The sequence below is a fragment of the Melanerpes formicivorus genome, unplaced genomic scaffold (genome assembly GCF_026170545.1).
Source record: "Melanerpes formicivorus ecotype bairdi unplaced genomic scaffold, bMelFor1.0.p_v2 SCAF_10, whole genome shotgun sequence".
NCBI classification, from domain to species: Eukaryota; Metazoa; Chordata; class Aves; order Piciformes; family Picidae; genus Melanerpes; species Melanerpes formicivorus.
In genome coordinates this window covers 10,143,711-10,157,766 of record NW_027142362.1, presented here as the reverse complement: position 1 = coordinate 10,157,766, position 14,056 = coordinate 10,143,711, and the positions used below count along the sequence as shown (strand labels likewise).

At 55.2% G+C, this 14,056-nt stretch overlaps 1 protein-coding gene across 9 annotated transcripts in view; it reads left to right on the top strand.

Moving 5' to 3' along the window:
- The first annotated feature begins 333 nt into the window (after positions 1-333).
- Positions 334-14,056, top strand: part of TLE3 (TLE family member 3, transcriptional corepressor) — a 45,425-nt gene continuing 31,702 nt past the window's right edge. For 5 of the 9 annotated variants that reach the window (XM_068143582.1, XM_068143579.1, XM_068143575.1 and 2 more), the window contains exons 1-5: positions 335-799; positions 1,848-1,986; positions 3,023-3,123; positions 3,235-3,298; positions 4,512-4,556. In XM_068143582.1, coding sequence (XP_067999683.1) covers positions 1,963-1,986; positions 3,023-3,123; positions 3,235-3,298; positions 4,512-4,556 — 234 coding nt within the window. In that variant the 5' untranslated portion in view covers positions 335-799; positions 1,848-1,962. Of the gene's footprint in view, positions 800-1,847; positions 1,987-3,022; positions 3,124-3,234; positions 3,299-4,511; positions 4,557-14,056 lie in introns of all 9 variants that reach the window. The other 4 variants (XM_068143580.1, XM_068143578.1, XM_068143581.1 and 1 more) reach the window with 3 other exon arrangements.

The window sequence follows — 14,056 nt, the reverse complement described above, 5'->3', positions numbered from 1 at the left end:
ATGGGCGTGGTTTAGGGTGGAGGGGCGTAGTCTGATTGTGTCTGGGTGTGGTTTATTGGCTGGTGGGTGCGGTATGCAAATTAAGGGGCGTGCCTCCCCACCGCCCCTCTTCCCCCTCCCTTCCACCACACACAAGCTGCCATTGTGACGTCTCCACCGCCAACTCACCAATCACCGCTCTCTTTTCTTGTCCCCCACGTGGGCTCTTCACGTTCCTATTGGTCAGCGAAGCAAAAAGATCCGCCCTGGGTTTTGTTCGCTCGGTTTCCCCCTCCCCGTCCGTGTCCCACCCCCCCTCCTCCAACCCCGGGCTCCCGAACGCTTCGGCGACGGCAGCAGCAGCGGCGGCGGCGGCGGCAGCGGCAGCAGCAGCGGTGGAGGCAGCGGAGAGCGAACCGATCTGCACCGCGTGTTCCGGGCTCTGCCTCACCCCTGGGGTGGGGGGCTCCGTTTAGAGCCCCCCCTTTATTTTCGATACGGGATTGGACCCCCCACGCACCTTAAACCGGAGCACCCAGCACCCATCATGGCTTGTGGAGTTACGGCGAGATCGGTGGAACGGAGCTGAACCGGGGGCAGCAGAGAGAAGAAGAAGAAGAAGAAGAAGCAGCAGCAGCAGCAGCAGGAGGCTTTGGGGGGGGGTGGGGGGTGGGAAACGGCGGCGGCGGCGGCGGCAGCGAGCAGCAGCAAAGGCGGAGGAACCGTTCGCACTTCGCATGTCCGCGGCGCTCCCGGGAAGTCGGATGTGTACGGCCTTCTCCCCCCCTCCTCCTCTCCTCCATGGCCGTCGTGCTCCGGCGTTAGTTCCTGCCTTTGCTACCCCCCCCCCCCCCCACTCCTAACCCCCCCCTCCCCTCCTTGTTTTTTGGTTGTTTTTCTAATTGTTGGGTTTTTTTTTTTCCCCTCTTTTTGTTTTTTTTTTTTTTTCCCCCCCCGCTGCTTCTTCTTCCTGGCAGCAGGAATTACCGCGGGATCCTCCTTCCTTCTCCCCCTCCCATCCCCCCCCCACCCCTCACCTCAGCCCCCTTATCCCCCCCCCCCTATGCCCCCCGCCCAAACCCCACCATCCCTCCCCCCGTAAACCCCTATACCCCTCCTATTCCCCCTAACCTTTCTATACCCTCCTACTCCCCCCTAACCTTCCCCCCCTCCCCCCCCCATCCCCCTGTCTGTTTTGGTTGCGTTTTGTTGGTGCTTTTAATTTTATTTATTTTGGTTTTTTTTTAACGATCGGTAAATTTTTTTTTTAATTGTTGTTTTTTGAGGTTTTAATTAATTTTTTTTTAATTTATTCTTCCCAAATATTTTGTTTACCTTATTTTCGATTTGTTTTTTTCTTCTTTTTTTTTTTTAATTTCACTTTAAAAATCATTTCGCTTTTTTTTGTTGTTTTTTTTTTTTTTTATGCTATTTACATTTTTAATTCTTTTTTTTTTAATTAATTATTTTTCCCCCACCCCCTCTTCTCTGAGAACGGAAGAAACCGGGGGGGGGGAGGATGTTATTGGGGGGGGGGAGGTAGGGGGTGGTGTGTAAGGAAAAAGGAAGCTCAGCAACCGCGCAGCACCGCGGAGCCCCCCATGGAACCCCCATGGAGCCGGGGAATCTTGGGGAAGGGGAAGCGGGTGAGGTGTGTGTGTGGGGGGGTCCCCTCTTTTGGCCCCAGCGGTTTTATTTTGCAAGCGGGGACCCTCAGAGTCCTTCCCCGATGGTGGCCGGGTCCGTTTCTCCCCCTCACCCCCCCTACCTCACCCCCACACCCCCCCTCCCAAAGCCTCCCTTTCTTTCCCCGCCACCCCCGCTCCTCCGCCCCCCGCACGGACTTTCCTCTCCTCTCTTTGTTCCAGTTCTCGGTCTCTCCGGGAACGCTCCGTGGCCGGCGGGCACCACCAGCACCACCAGCGATCCCAGTAACGAGGAACGGCGCCACTGGTTCCAGTGACCGCGCCCCACAGCCCTGCCATGTACCCCCAGGGCCGGCACCCGGTGAGTCCCGGTGTCCCCCCCAACCACCTTCCCCCCCCCTTCCCCGCTACCCAACCTTACACCGACAACCCCCTTCATCCGCTGTGCTCCGGTCCCCTCCTCCCCACCCCAACATCCCTCTGTCCCAGTATATCCCAGCTCGTTCCAGTAACCGCACCTCCAGGAGTGGCACCCGGTGAACCCCGACGCCCTCTTCCCAGTTCATCCCCTGCTGTTGAGCACGGGGAGTCCCAGTGACTGCACCCCCAGTCCTTGCATGACCCCCCTGGCACCGGTACCTGGTGTTCTCCATCCCCATTGCAACACCCCTCTCTCCCACTCTATCCCAGCGAGCCCATTAACCACACCCCAGCCCTGCGATGACCCCCGCCAGGACCAGCACCCACTTTCCCCTGGTGTCCCCTGGCACCCCCTTCCCAGTACATTCCCCGGTGCTGGTGAGCACAGGGAGTCCCAGTAGCTGCACCCCCAGCCCTGCCATGACCCTTGGGGACCAGTATCCCGTGTCCCCCCCCCACCCCAACACCCTTCTGTCCCACTCCATCCCAGCAAGTCCCACTAGCCATACCCCAGTCCTGCCCTGACTGCCTACCCCCCGACCACCACCCAGTCTCCTCCCTACCCACCCCAGCACCCCTCTGTCCCAGTACATCCCAGTGAGTCCCATTAACCGCCCTCCCCTCAGTCCTTCCATGACCCCCTAGAGGGGGGTGGCACCTGGTGTCCACCCTATGCACATCAACACTCCTCTCTCCCAGTGTATCCCAGTGAGTCCCATTAACCATACCCCTAGCCCTGCCACAACCCCCCCCCCCCAGGCGCAGTATTTAGTGGCCCCCCACCCCTCTACCCACCCCAGCACCCCTCTCTCCCCCGGTACGTCCTGGTGAGTCCCACTAACCACACCCCAGCCCCGCTATGACGCCCTGGGGCTGGCACCCAGCGTATCCCAGTGTCGTCCCCCCTACACCCTCCCCCAGTACATGCCCCCCCCCTCAGTGCTAAGCACTTTTCCTCCCCCCCCACCCCACCCCAGGCTCCTCACCAGCCGGGCCAACCGGGCTTCAAATTCACTGTAGCCGAATCCTGCGACCGCATCAAGGACGAGTTCCAGTTCCTACAAGCCCAGTACCACAGGTGAGCCCTGGGGCTGGGGTGGGGAGGGGACAACGTTGAGGTGTGGCTCACAGGGTCTCACCCCTCTTTTTTCATATATCCTCCCCCCTCCCCCCCCATTTCCCCTCCCAGTTTGAAAGTGGAGTATGATAAACTGGCCAACGAGAAGACGGAGATGCAGCGCCATTATGTTATGGTGAGAGACTTTAATCAGATCAAGCTCTGAGTGGCCTTAACCCAGCTGGAGTAGGGGGGAGGACAGACACACACAAAGGGACACCCCCTTGGAACATCTGGCTGCTAGCCCAAGGACCTTGGCACCCCCATTTTAGGGGTGGAGAGAAGGTTCCCTGCTCGCTCACTCCTCCCCTGGCTGCCAAGTTTGATCTTAGCCCTTTTGTGTGTTGCTGGTGACTCTGGGATGGGGGGGGGTGGGGGGGTGTGATGCATGACACGGGGGCAGCATGCTGGGGGTGACCCTAGGGGTAGCAGAAGGTGACCCTGGGAGTCCCCCTGGGGCGTTTGGTTGGGTCCCCAGACTGTCTTTCCTGGAGCATCCCCTCCCATCCTGGGCTCTTTGTTGCCCCAACCTCCCCTTTATTTCTGTGCCCGGATTTGGTCCCCAAACTGGGATGATTGGTGTTTGTGGTGGGTTAAGGGCTCCCACCACCCCATTTTCCCAGTGGGAAGGAAGGAGTTGGGCTGAAACCCCTCTGTTTTTGTGGCCCAAAGTGGGGTGATTTGTGTTTGTGGGGAGTTAAGTGCTTCCACCACCCCATTTTCCCAGTGGGAAGGAAGGAGTTGGGCTGAAACCCCTCTGTTTTTGTGGCCCAAAGTGGGGTGATTTGTGCTTGTGGTGGGTTAAGGGCTCCCACCACCCAGTTCTTCCAGGGTGAAGGGAGGAACTGAAGGTGATCCCCAAGCCCTGCTGGACTGGGAAGCAAGGTGTGGGGGGGAAATAAATCCACACACACACACCACCCCCTTCCTCCTCCTCCCCTCCCAGTGAGAAACTGGGTTTTTGGCCAGACTTACTGGGCTGTACCTGTTCTGCCAGGGCTGTGCAGACGCCTGTCACCCAGATCTGCACCTCTTTTGTTTTTCTAAGTAGCTTAGGAGGAGAAAAGGGGAGGAAAAAAAAAAAAGGAGTGTCCCTCCTTGTGTGCACACCAGTTCATCCCCCACAGAACATCTGCTTATTAGGAAGGAACCTGATTATCCTTGTCTGCTCAGTTACTGGAAGCCCAGTTGAGGCCAGGGGGTTGCTTTTGGAGGGTTGGTTTTACAGTAGAGCAACACCACCACCACCCCAAAATGAACCCAACAAATCTGCTGTGAAATGAATGCTGAGCTTTGGTTGACTTGGGGGTTTTTGGCTCTCTCTTTCTTCTTCTCCCCCCCTTTCCCAGTACTACGAGATGTCCTATGGGTTGAATATTGAAATGCACAAACAGGTGAGTGAGTTCAAGGAGGGAGAAACTGGGATGGGATGGGATGGATTGGATTGATTGATTTAATGTGATTAATTGATTGGTGGGTGGATGGATGGATGACCTGTTGCCCCTTTTCCCAACCTGGACTAAACCAGACTCTGGCTGCACTGAGTGGAGGGAGGAGTGAAGGCAGTGATGTGGCTCCCAGGCTTGTGGCTCAGTGTTGATATTAGGGGATGGTTTTAATGGCCTTTATTTGCCTGTGTTTAGGGAAGTTTTGGGGCCCTCACTCCAAGAAGGATGTTGAGGTGCTGGAGCAGGCCCAAAGAAGGGCAGGGAAGCTGGTGAAGGGTCTGGAGGGCTTGTGAGGAGCAGCTGAGGCACCTGGGAGTATTCAGGCTGGAGGAAGGAAGGCTGAGGGGAGACCTTCTGGCTCTCTACAGCTCCCTAAAAGCAGCTTGGAGCTGGGTGTGGGGTGCCCATTGGTCTCCTCTCCCAAGGAACAAGTGACAGGAGAAGAGGAAATGTCCTCAAGCTTCACCAGGGGAGGTTTAGGTTGGACATTAGACATTCCTGCACTGCAAGGGTGGCCAGGCATTGGGACAGGCTGCCCAGGGAGGTGATGGAGTCACCATCCCTGGAGGTGTTCAAGAAACCTGTGGCCATGGCACTTGGGGAGATGGTTTAGTGGCCATGGTGGCTTTAGACTGACAGGTGGACTTTTGCCACAGGGTTTAATGGTCATGGTGGTCTTAGACTGATGCTTGGACTTGGGATTTTTAGAGGCCTTTCCCAACCCAAACCATTGTATGATTCTGTGGTCTAAGAGCTGTGTACAGAGAGAGAGAGCGAGAGCTTAGGCTATGGTTGGACTGGGTGAGCTTAGGGGCCTTGCTCAACCCAAACCATTTTGGGATCCTACAGAACACTGACTTTTGAGCAGTGTGATTGAACAGCAAGAGGTGGAAACAACTTTATCTTCCAGCCTGGAAGCTGGATACCTGGACTAGCACATTCCCAACACTGGCAGGATGCTTTCTCTCTCCATGCTTTTTTTTTTTCCTGTTGTTGTTGTTGCTGCTGCTGTTCCTTTGTGGTTTTATTGTTGGTACAAGGAGACTGTTTCTGAGGTCACAACCCTGCTGTAGCATGAGACCTGGGGAGGGCATTATCTTCAGGGATGCTGATACCTCGCTGCTGTGTTGCTCAATTTGCCTTTGCATCTGGAAAGAGTGAAGCAACATTCAGTGCTTTTCATTTGGGTTGTGGGTTTGGGTTTGGGTTTGTTTTTTTTTTGGGATGGAGTCTTCTCTAAGATGTAACTTTGCCTGAAGGGGAAAAAAAAATCTAGGAGAGGCCAGAGCAGAATGTGGTGTGCTACCTTGATAAGATTATCGTTAAAGAGCCTAAAGGCTGGGCACATGATGGTAAAACTTAAAGGAATAAAGTTATTATTTGAGATTAGACCTGATTATTTGGGCTGCTGCTGCTGCTTACTGGTTTTAGAAGGAGTTCTCATTAAGAACTTCAGGCAGATGGGAGTTGACATCAACCTTGCCAGCTGCAAATCAGCTTCCTGCAGCTCCGAAAGGTCGCTTCGGGGGTTTTTAGGTTTTCGGGTTTGGGGCTTTAGTTGTCTGGTTATTTATTTCTTTGGGTCTTAAGAGCAGCATCACCCTTTGTGCCCCTCCAGATTTGAGCCCCTCCAGATCCCAGGGCTCTCCCCCTCCAGATTTGAGCCCCTCCAGATCCCAAGGCTCTCCCCCTCCAGATCCCAAGGCTCTCCCCTTCCAGATTTGAGCCCCTCTAGATTTGAAGCCCTCCAGATCACAGGTCTCCTTCCCTCCAGATTTGAGCCCCTCCAGATCACAGGTCTCCTTCCCTCCAGATTTGAGCCCCTCCAGATCCCAGGGCTCTTCCCCCTTCCAGATTTGAGCCCCTCCACATCCCAGGGCTCTTCCCCCTTCCAGATTTGAGCCCCTCCACATCCCAGGGCTCTTCTCCCTTCCAGATTTGAGCCCCTCCACATCCCAGGGCTCTTCTCCCTTCCAGATTTGAGCCCCTCCACATCCCAGGGCTCTTCTCCCTTCCAGATTTGAGCCCCTCCACATCTCAGGGCTCTTCCCCCTTCCAGATTTGAGCCCCTCCACATCCCAGGCCTCTTCCACCTCCACACCCCAGGACCCCCTTCCAGATCTGCACCCCACCAGGTGCCTCTCCCACTTTGTTAGCAGTGTGGCTGTGAGTTTGCTCTTCTCTTCCTCCCTCCTCCCTCTTAGTTTTTGGCTTGGTAATCCCAGGGCCACAAAAATAATTCCTGATTAGTCTTCAGTTCTGTGAAAATATCTCCTTCCATGCGGATAATCCCAACCTCTTTCTCTTCAATTGCTCCAGCCTGGACAAAAGAGTCCTTGTGGGAAGCTCCAGGGGTGGCTGTGCAGTCGCTCCAGCCCCTCATGCAAAGGAGGGACCCATGGGGCTAGGCTGTGGCTCATGGAGACCTCGGCCGTGGTTTGGTGAGGGCAGAAGCGTCCCTGTGTGTAAGGTTGGTGCTTGGGACCCTGGTGACTTCGTGTGGGGGAGCCCATCACCTCCTGTTTGACCTGCATCCAGAGGAAGAAGGAGCCTGCAGAAGAGCCCAAGGGATTTGGAGTAACTGGCTGCTCTTGGGAGAGGGCAACGCTTCTCGCCACCCACCTGCTCGGACGTCCTCCGCTCTGGGGAGATGCTGCAAAGATCCAGCAGAAGGTGTGGAGCTTATCCTCTCTGTTGAAGCTTTGGAAGCAGTTGCTCTTGGACCAAGATGTGCAGTGTGCTTGCCACCAAGTGCAACCAAAGAAAAGTGACCTGAGAGAGGGTTTTGCACCGTGGGATGGTCGGTTGGCTGCGCGCCGCGGGACGGTTCTCCGCCGCGGGACGGTTGGCTGCGCGCCGCAGGATGCTTCTCCGCCGCGGGATGAAGGCTTTGGCGCTGCAGGATGGTTTTGCACCACGGGAGGAGCGTTGGGGCTGGGGGGGCTGAGCCCCTCCATCCCAGGCTTTGTCTTCATCGCGGCGCAAAGGGAGCCTTCCACCATCTGCTCTTTCCCTGGGACCCGCGCGAGGTCCCGTCCCCTGCGGCGGCGCCCGACCGTCGGTGACGGTTTTGAGGGTGACCAAGGGAGGAAGCTCGGGGCGATTTTTTGCCCGTGGGGCTGGGCCCGGGCTGAGACGGCTCAGCCCTTTCTTTGACCCGGGATTTGGCAGGGTTGCTTGTTTCCCACGGGGTGGCGTGGTCGGTGTGACTCGCCCGGGGACCATCCCCGCCGGCACCGCCTCGCACATCGCGGCAGGTCAAAGCCGCCTCCGGTTGATTCCAACCCCCCCACCCCCGCGCTGCCTGGGCTTGGAAGTTGTTCCTGGGGACGTAACGCTGCGTGTCTGCTGCTGGGAGGTGGCGGTGTGGGGAGAGGGAGGGTGGTGATGGGAAGGTTGAAGTTGGAGGAGGTGAAGCTGTCTGGTGGTTTAATTGCCGCGGTGGGATGCTGGAGGAGCATCCTTCAGGAGGAGGAAGCCGCGGGGGGGGGGGGGGGGGAATGAGGGCTGGGCTTAAATGGATGCTGGGAGGGTTTTCTCTTTTTTTTTTTAGGAGGGGGGAGGGCTGAAAATTACAAACCTTTTAGAGAAGGAGGGGTGGGGGGAGAAGGGGGGGGGTGTGTGGGGAAAAAAACCCCAACAAACCCACAACCAGGCATCTGGGTGGTAATTGCAGCTGGTTGAGGGTGGCTGGTCCTGAACAAACAAGTTTTCTCAGCTGACCTGTTTAGCGGTTGACTTGTGTTTATCTGCACACAATCGAGGGAGAGACTGAAGTGCTTGAATTATTCATGCGGTGTCCTGCCCTCCAGACTTGACTGCTTGTGATTACATCTGCTTGAGACAAACATTGATGGATACTTCATCTCAGAAGCTCAGAAGAGGAGGGAGGGAGGGGAGGGGAGGGGAAGGGAGGGGGGGGGAAAAAGAGAGAGAGAGAAAGAAAAGGGATTGTCTGGCTCTGGGCTTATATAACAGATTATCTCCTCCACGCTGCATATTAAGCATCTGCATATGTTTGGGGTGGGTTTGGTTGGTGGGGGCTTGGTGGTTGGCTTGGGGTTTTTTTTCCCTTACCCTTCCTCTCTCTTTTTGTTTTTCCTCATTTGGTTTCTTTCTTTTTTTTTTTTTCCCCTTTTGAGGGGGGGGAGAGAGAAAAAAATATAAATAAGGAGTCTCATAAACAATTCCATATGCAAGGAAATATTTAGGAAGTGACTACCCAGCTTGGTTGGATATATAAAGGCAACAAATAGCTCCTTGCATCAGCACGCTCTGCATCCTGGGAGCAGCTTTCCCCAGAGCTTCAGGAAGTTTTCTTCCTTTTCTTTTTGTTTAAGCTGAATAATTCAGTTCTTTTTTTAAAGGTCAGTTTGATTCTTAACCTCCAGGATTTGGTCTTTTCCTGGTGTGGGGTTTTTGTTTTGTTTCGTTTTGCACTGCTTTTTTTGCTTGGATCGTTGGATCAGAGCTGGATGTGGTGAAAGGAAGGGTCTCTGGATCGTCACTGGGTGTGATCAGAGGAAGGAAGGCTCTCTAGAGCATCACTGGATGTGATCAGAGGAAGGAAGGCTCTCTGGAGCATCACTGGGTGTGATCAGAGGAAGGAAAGACTCTCTGGAGCATCACTGGATGTGACCAGGGGAAGGAAGGCTCTCTGGATCGTCACTGGGTGTGATCAGAGGAAGGAAGGCTCTCTGGAACGTCACTGGATGTGACCAGGGGAAGGAAGGCTCTCTGGAGCATCACTGGGTGTGATCAGAGGAAGAAATGCTCTCTGGAGCATCACTGGATGTGATCAGAGGAAGGAAGGCTCTCTGGAGCATCACTGGATGTGATCAGAGGAAGGAAGGCTCTCTGGATCATCACTGGATGTGATCAGAGGAAGGAAGGCTCTCTGGAGCATCACTGGATGTGATCAGAGGAAGGAAGGCTCTCTAGAGCATCACTGGATGTGATCAGAGGAAGGAAGGCTCTCTAGAGCATCACTGGATGTGATCAGAGGAAGGAAGGCTCTCTGGAGCATCACTGGGTGTGATCAGAGGAAGGAAGGCTCTCTAGAGCATCACTGGATGTGATCAGAGGAAGGAAGGCTCTCTGGAGCATCACTGGATGTGATCAGAGGAAGGAAGGCTCTCTAGAGCATCACTGGATGTGATCAGAGGAAGGAAGGCTCTCTAGAGCATCACTGGATGTGATCAGAGGAAGGAAGGCTCTCTGGAGCATCACTGGGTGTGATCAGAGGAAGGAAGGCTCTCTGGAACGTCACTGGATGTGATCAGAGGAAGGAAGGCTCTCTGGAGCATCACTGGGTGTGATCAGAGGAAGGAAGGCTCTCTGGATCATCACTCTATGTGACCAGAGGAAGGAAGGCTCTCTGGATCATCACTCTATGTGACCAGAGGAAGGAAGGCTCTCTGGAGCATCACTGGGTGTGATCAGAGGAAGGAAGGCTCTCTGGAACGTCACTGGATGTGATCAGAGGAAGGAAGGCTCTCTGGAACGTCACTGGATGTGATCAGAGGAAGGAAGGCTCTCTGGAACGTCACTGGGTGTGATCAGAGGAAGGAAGGCTCTCTGGAACGTCACTGGATGTGATCAGAGGAAGGAAGGCTCTCTGGATCATCACTCTATGTGACCAGAGGAAGGAAGGCTCTCTGGATCATCACTCTATGTGACCAGAGGAAGGAAGGCCTTCTGGACCAGCACTGGATGTGACTAGAGGGAGGAAGGAAGGCTCTCTGGATCATCACTGGATGTGATCAGAAGAAGGAAGGCTCTCTGGACCAGCACTGGATGTGATCAGAGGAAGGAAGGCTCTCTGGACCAGCACTGGATGTGACCAGAGGAAGGAAGGCTCTCTGGACCAGCACTGGATGTGACCAGAGGAAGGAAGGCTCTCTGGACCAGCACTGGGTGTGACCAGGGGAAGGAAGGCTCCCTGGACCATCATAAAGTGATCAGAGGGAGGAAGGAAGGAACCCAAAAGGAAAACTTCATTATTTCATGGTTTTGTTTGGTTGTTTAGTTTTGTTTAGGTGTATTTTGGGGAGGAGTTTTGTGTTCTTTTATCTCCATGAGGAAATGGACTCTTGGAGAGGACGACCTTGGTGTCAGGTGGGGTGTTTTTTTTATCACTGAGAGCTCTCCACATCTTGGTTTGGTGCTCAAACACTTAAAGCTTGGAGTGTGGCTTTTTGGGGCTCCTGGTTGGAGTTGGAGGGCTCCTGTGTGGATTCTTGGAGGCCCTGGCTGGAGTTTGGGGTGTCCTGGTTGGGTTTTGGTGGTCCTTTGTGGTGTTTGAAGGATCCTTTGTGGATTGTTGGGGTTTGAGGGGGGGGGGGAGGTGTCCTGTGGATTTTTGGGATGCCTGTGTGGGGTTTGAGGGCTCCTGGCTGGGTTTTGATTGTCCTTTGTGGAGTTTGAAGGATCCTGGCTGGGTTTAGAGGGGTTGTGTGTGGACTTTTGGAGGTCTTGTGCAGGCTTTTGAGGGCTCTTGGGTCGATTGTTGGGTGTCCTGTGGATTTCAGTGTTCCTGTGTCGACTTTGAGGGCCCCCTGTGTGAAGCTTTAGGCGTCCTGGGTGAGGGTTTTTGAGGACTCCTGGTTGGATTCTGTGGGCTCCTGGCTGGCTTGTGAGGGCTCCCAGCTGGCTTTCGAGAGCCCTGTGTGCTTTCTGAGAACCTTAGTTGGGTTTGGGGGGAGGGGGGTGGAGGTTCTGAGTGAGCTCTGCTCCCCCTCAACCTTGGTTCTGGTGCTAATTCTGTAATGAGGGGTTGTGACCCAGCCCTCCAGCAGCCTTCCCCCCCCACCCCCCACCCCCCTTCCCGAATTGAATTCTCATCAGTGAAGCTCTCCACTTTGCTAATAACGATAGCAGCCACAAATAGCTTTCAACATGCCATTGACAGCCTGGTTGGAGAGAGCACTTGAAATGGTGGTAGACAGCTGAAAGTACCCATAATTGTGTGCTGGGAGTGAGAACCACACTGCTCAAGGGCCTTATTTTCATGTCCTTAAAGAGACAATATCCTGGTTTCAACAAATGCTTCTGGTGCTTCACTGCTGGTGTGATTTACTCCTCCTCCTCCTCCTTCCTTCTCTGCCTCCAAACCTCTCTTCGAAGGGATGAGGAGGTGGAGGAGGGGGAGGGAGGGCAACAGGACACCTGAGGTGGGTTGTGGTGGTCTGGATCCATCTCAGTTATTGTTGGGGGCTGTGCTATTGGGGGTCAGGTGCTTCTTCCCTGGAATCTTCTGTGCCTGGCTGCTTCTCCTTGGGAGCCTTAAGTGAACCCTGGGAGGATGCTGATGCCACATTCCTGCATCCCAAGGACCATCACCTTTGGCAGCTTTTGCAGTTGCATTGCTCCGGGGCTGGGGGGAAGATCTTGATAAGGCTTTGGTGTGTTTTCAGGAGGAGAAAGGGCTGGATGGGCCATGCTGTGTGCTCAACACCTTGTCTCCACCGTTTTAAATCCAATGAGCAAGAGGAGGTGGGAGCTGGAATCCGCTGGGGCCCAAAATCTCTTCTGTGATGTGCTTGGAAACCAATTTGCTTTCCTCCTTGGGGGGTGTGTGTTCAAGAGCTGTGTGGAGGTGGCACTTCAGGCCGTGGTTTAGTGGCCATGGTGGTCTTAGGTGGGTGGTTGGACTGCATGATCTTAGAGGTCTTTTCCAACTGAAACAATCCCGGGATTCTATGAAGCCATCTGGGTTCCATGCACGTGGTTGAGCTGCTTTCTGCAGCTTGCTCTGGAAGAAACTGCCATGGGGCTGGCTCCTACAAACTCCTCCAGCCCCACAACGTGGTTGAGTGCTGGTCCCAGAGCCTCCCACGTGTTGAAGGGGTTTGGGTCTGGTCCTCTCTCATGGGGTCCTGTCCAAGGGTAGTGGGACAAACCCAGGGATGGACAGTGATGGGTCAGGAGCAGGGAGGTCATTCTGCCCCTGTGCTCAGCACTGCTCAGGCCACACCTTGAGTCCTGTGTCCAGTTCTGGGCCTCTCAGTTTAGGAAAGATGTTGAGGTGCTGGAAGGTGTTCAGAGAAGGGCAACAAAGCTGGGGAGGGGTCTGGAGCACAGCCCTGTGAGGAGAGGCTGAGGGAGCTGGGGTTGCTTAGCCTGGAGAAGAGGAGGCTCAGGGGAGACCTTCTTGCTCTCTACAACTACCTGAGGGGAGGTTGTAGCCAGGTGGGGGTTGGGCTCTTCTCCCAGGCAAGCAGTACCAGAACAAGAGGACACAGTCTCAAGCTGCACCAGGGGAGGTTTAGGCTGGAGGTGAGGAAGAAATTCTTCATAGAGAGAGAGATTGGCCATTGGAATGTGCTGCCCAGGGAGGTGGTGGAGTCACCATCACTGGAGGTGTTTAGGAGGAGACTTGATAGGGTGCTTGGTGCCATGGTTTAGCTGATTAGATGGTGTTGGATGATAGATTTGGTTTGATGATCTTGAAGGTCTCTTCCAACCTGGTCCATTCTACCCTATCCTATCCCTTGCAGCTCTCTTTCCCTTGTGACCAAGGTTCATGTCTGTCATAACAAACATCTCCATTGCCCAGAGCATCCTCTGCAGGGTGTCACATGGGGGTGCAGGCTCCCTCCCCAGCCCCTCACCCTGCTTTCAAGGCTTCATAGAATCAGAGGATGCTTTGGGTTGGAAGGGAATTGGAAGATCACCCAGTTCCAACCCCCCTGCCCCGGGAGGCAGGGACACCTCCCGCTGGAGCAGGTTGCTGGAGCCTTGAGCACCTCCGGGGAGAGAGGAGGGCATCAGGTTGCCCAGGAAGGTCGTGGCGGCTCGGGGTGGTTGCTCCTTCCAGCCCTGCTCTTCGTCTCCCATCGCTGCCAGGGGTTATTTTTGAGCTTCCCCCTGCCACGTCCAGGTGTAAAGACCAGAGGGCGCGGAGCCGGAGCCGCTGGGGAGAGCCAGCCCGCGGGGGTTTAGCACCATGCCACCGCTCTGCCGCCCCTGCCCGGCTCTTGACTCGGCTCCAGCAGCTGCTCTCCGTGCCCTGAAGTGCTTTTGGGTGCTGGTAGCAGCCCTGGCCGCTTTAAGAGCGGGTGACAGGGACGGCCAGCCCGTGGCCAAGAGCTCTGGCGCTGGTGATTTATCGCCGCTGCAGATGTTTCCTCTGCTATGGGGGTTTTTTTTTCCTTCCCCGAAACACCACCCTAGAAGTGCTGCTTGTCCAGCAGCAGGTCAGATTCTTGGCAGGGCTGGGGAGGGTTGGAGGGGGGATTAATTGGGATTTCAGCTTGTCCTGACTCGTTGCCCTTTTTAACAAGCCACCGTCAGCATCCCGCCGTGGTTGGGGTTGGAAGGGGCCTCTGGAGATCATCCAGTGCGGCCCTCCTGCTCCCCCAGGGGCACCCACAGCAGCTTGCCCAGCATCACAGTGGCCAGGGGGGGTTAGAGGTTCTCCAGAGGAGACTCCACAACCTCTCTGG